At 27.7% G+C, this 4,566-nt stretch overlaps 1 protein-coding gene across 2 annotated transcripts; it reads left to right on the forward strand.

The window, feature by feature from the left end:
• The first annotated feature begins 241 nt into the window (after positions 1–241).
• LOC108562036 (transcription elongation factor 1 homolog) lies at positions 242–550 on the forward strand. Of its 2 annotated transcripts, none has more exons than XM_017920212.1 (2): positions 242–357; positions 418–550. In XM_017920212.1, the coding sequence occupies exons 1-2, from the start codon at positions 242–244 to the stop codon at positions 548–550; spliced, it is 249 nt and encodes an 82-aa protein (XP_017775701.1). The 2 variants fall into 2 exon arrangements, with proteins under 2 accessions (XP_017775701.1, XP_017775702.1); XM_017920213.1 differs by having other exon boundaries at positions 242–349; positions 425–550.
• The last annotated feature ends 4,016 nt before the right edge of the window (positions 551–4,566 follow it).

Genomic DNA, 4,566 nt, shown 5'->3' on the forward strand with positions numbered 1-4,566 from the left:
CAAGAATCATTTTACCATTGGCGTTTCGAATTAACGCTTAAGCTGTAAATTGCAATTGCAACAAACAAAAATTAATGCTTGCGCTTTTAATCTTTAATTACCTTATAATCTTAGAATACTAAATAAAAGTTTATATATAACTATATTACACTTGAGAAGTGCAAAACTTAATACTGGAGTATTATTTTATCGAGCTCGAAAGAACAGTCTTTGCTATTATTTTGGAAAACTTTGATTAAATATGGGTCGCAGAAAATCGAAAAGACAAGCACCGACAAGGAAGAAGGCCATCGAACCGCTCGATCAGGAGTTCAACTGTCCGTTCTGCAATCACGAGCAGTCTTGTGAAGTCAAAATGTTAGTTTGTTAGATTGAAATGTGCAAATTATATCAATAATAATTCTTTTTTTTTTGTAGGGACAAGGGACGAAATACGGCGAGGATATCGTGCAGAGTTTGCATGGAGGATTTCCAAACGACTATAAACGTGCTCTCCGATCCTATCGACGTTTATAATGATTGGATAGATGCTTGCGAAATGGCTAATTGATTTTTTGATATTATTTAACCAAATAAATATTGAAATTTTAACTTTATTTCTTAAGCAAATTATTTAATAATTTATGTGTTCTTTAGTTACTGAATGTAATTTATTATTTAATCATACTGAATAAAATTTTAATAAATGAAAAAAAAACATTAATTAATTATTTCGTTCCTAGTTTTCACGGAACACTTATTAACTTTTGAGAAATCCTGATTTAGCTCATTTTCTGTGAACTAACAACAACCACGAATGTTCTCGACCAATCGAACATCTTAATAACTCGAATTAAATAGCTGACTCAATAAAATATGATCTATTAATATCTTTTTAACTTTATATGAAAACCGGTTTTCAAATTTAAACTTTTCTACAAAAGTGCTTTTCGAATTTTCACAAAAAATATAAAAAATTAAAAAATATAACTAAATAAACTCCCTTAAAACAAATCTTTAATATTAGATAAAACTATAACAAACTAAAAATGACTATATAGAAAACTATACAGATGAATGAATAACAGTCATTTATCTAAATGACTTTTTTCCTATTGGAGAATTGGACGTTCTTTGTTGGAGAAGTGTATTTGAAGAAAGAATTTCTATTGTGTAGTATAAAATAAAAATTGGGGTATTTATCGAAATCTCGACAGTATCAAAATCGCGACAACTATAATCTCGCAAAAAATGTAAATTTATTTTATTTGAATGGGATTTTGATACTTTCGGGATTACGGTTGTCGGAATTTTGATACTGTCAGGATTTCGATTGCCATTGATTTTATTGGTTGTTAGCTGCTTACGCTGTTTCCCGTTTTATGTTACAGACGATTTTATGTATGTTTGTTATTAATCAAAAAAATAATTCATTTTTAGATTTTAAGTCTAGGCCCAAAATCCGGTTAAAAAACGGTATTTGAATTATATACATTTCATAAAAAAAAAACGGTTTTCAGAAATCTAGCTTCAGGCCTGACATAAGCTAACATAATCTAACTTATTCAATTACAATCTATCCTTACCTAACTTAATCAACGATATTCTGACATAAGCTAACGTAATCTAATTTATTAAATTTTACTATATCCTTACCTAACTTAATCAACGATATTCTGAATTAACCTGACATAAGCTAACATAACCTAATTAATTCAATTATATTTTATCCTAACATAACATCCTAACATAATCAACGATATTCTGATGTAACCTGACATAAGTTAATATACGATCTTCTTACGTAATCTGACATATGCTAACATAATCTAGTAAATTCAAGTATAATCTATTCTAACCTAACTTAATATACGATATTCTGTTGTAACCTGACATAAGCTAACATAATCTAATTTATTCAATTATAATCTATCCTAAACTATCTTAATCAACAATAACCTATTAATTAAAATATAATTTTAACCTAACGTAATTAAAGATTTCCTGACGTAACTTAACATAAGGTAAACTAATCTTAATTGTAATATAACTTAACGTAACCTAACTTAAACAATCGTGACAAATTCTGATCTTAACTAACTTTCACATAACATAACCTACTTTATTCACTTAACCAATTTGTAAGATGTGTTTTAACTTTAACGTAATTATAAATTATTTCTAAATATATCTTCTTCTTAAGTATTTACATTACTTTACGTTAGTTTAGAAAATTTAAGTTATATTATGTGAGAATCTGTTTAAATGATGATTTTTTTATGTGATTGCATAAGATAAAACATTGACAAATAAATGGCATGAGCACAAATCTCATATAAAAAAAAACTTCATACTTTTTTGTTTCATGTTTTACTGCTGACTAATCTCGATTGTGTTCTTTAACATTCTTTATATATTGACCCAGACTAACATTTTTTTTTTGTATCCAAGAGGTCATAAATCTCAAAAGTTTTTCTTTACGATTTTCTTCTTTTTTTTTCAGAAGAAATTTATTAACTCTTTGGAATCGAGTCAGCTTGTTAAGTGTTGTTTTCTCTATGCTTTCCGAGGCGTGCAGCAGATGCCGACAAAAAAATAAATATGTATAGCGGTGTATCTCCTTGAGAATTTAAATTTATCAGATTATAAGAGATGATGATCAGAAATATAAATACGCACAGACAGAGAGAGAGAGGGTGAGAGCGTTCACTTCCTTTGTGCAATCAATTCGGATTTTTGCGACGAGATTGTCTTTGATCTGCCCTTCAGAATTAATGCGCGCTGCAGAAACAAACGGGAGGGAAAGAAAAATTACAGAATTTCGTATTAGAAATCAAAAGGTTCCACCCCTAAACTCTCTCGTTTCATTTTGTCCACCCTCTCAGTTTTTTTTCCGGTCGTTTGTTTGTGTATCATGAGAATTTGTATTTTTGTAACATTTTAATTAAAATAGATTGTAAAAACGAACTTAATAATAAAACTACCCCTAGTTCTTTGTAGTTTTGTATAAAAAATCGTATTTATTAAATTAATAAATTTAGTAATTACAAAACTAATAATTATAAAAGTGTTAAATAACAATTTACAAATTTGAATTATTTTTGTACATTCATAACTTATACTAATTAGACAAAAACAAACTTGATTATTCTTAAACATAATGAGAATATAAGAAATTGTATCTTGTATAAAATATTTTTGGCGGGAAGAATTGAAATTTGAATTGAATTCATAACCCATCTAAGAAAATATTAATGCGCGAAATATTTAAATTTATTTAAAAAAAATAGATATAGGAACTAAGTATACTAATACTACTATTATTGATATGTGTTAAATAACAATTTACAAATTTGAATTATTTTTGTACATTCATAAGTTATACTAATTAGACAAAAACAAACTTGATTATTCTTGAATATAATGAGAATATAACAAATTGTATCTAGTTGTTTGTGGTCAAATTTTTCATACACTTTTGCACTGTTAATTTGACACATTTCTTTATGGCGCGACCTTATTCGTATATCGAACATATTTTTGGCGGGAAGAATTGAAATTTGAATTGAATTCATAACCAATCTAAGAAAATATTAAGGCGCGAAATATTTAAATTTATTTAAAAAAAATAGATATAGGAACTAAGTATACTAATACTACTATTATTGATATGTATTAAATAACAATTTACAAATTTGAATTATTTTTGTACATTCATAACTTATACTAATTAGACAAAAATAAACTTGATTATTCTTAAACATAATGAGATTATAACAAATAAATAAATTATTTTGTATCTAGTTGTTTGCGGTTAAATTTTTTATACACTTTTGCACTGTTAACTTGACACATTTCTTTATCACGCGACTATATTCGTATATCGAACATATTTTTGGCGGGAAGAATTGAAATTTGAATTGAATTCATAACCTATCTAAGAAAAAAATTATGGCGCGAAATATTTAAATTTGTTTAAAAAAAATAGATATAGGAACTAAGTATACTAATACTACTATTATTTAGATATTTAAAATTTTCTTTCAAAAAATATATTTTGCTTGAGAAATATTCAGTATTCTGCCTCTATCTATCTAAAGTTCTTGCAAACAACATTTAAATTTAAATATTTCCCGTCAAAAGTATCTTTATGTCTGTACTACTTAGTATACATCCTATATCTAAAGTTCTTGTTATTTGCTACTAATTTAGTAATGATTTGGATTCAAGTACTGAATACTTTAGAATCTTTTAGTAAGTAATGTGCGATTTAGTGTAGCGTAAGCCTCTCGAAAAGTTGTCAGCAAGTGTTGTTGTTGTAAGAGTAGGTCATACGATTTTGCAAAGTGCGATTTGTCAAAGTTTAATTGCTCTCACGCGACGAACGAACGAACAGAGAGGAGTGAACATGTGCGTTTTGCACATAGAGCGAAGACATAAATATTCATCTATTTATATGTTATGCAAAGTGGCGCGGGGGAGGTTCCACGATGGCCTAGGTATCCTTTAAAATTTCATAACCACTTTGCGATGATTGCGTTTTGCGATTTTATGCGCGAATCTTGGAACGGAAAATGTCACCGTTGT

The sequence above is a fragment of the Nicrophorus vespilloides genome, unplaced genomic scaffold (genome assembly GCF_001412225.1).
Source record: "Nicrophorus vespilloides isolate i.1.1-1 unplaced genomic scaffold, Nicve_v1.0, whole genome shotgun sequence".
In the NCBI taxonomy this organism is placed as follows: Eukaryota; Metazoa; Arthropoda; class Insecta; order Coleoptera; family Silphidae; genus Nicrophorus; species Nicrophorus vespilloides.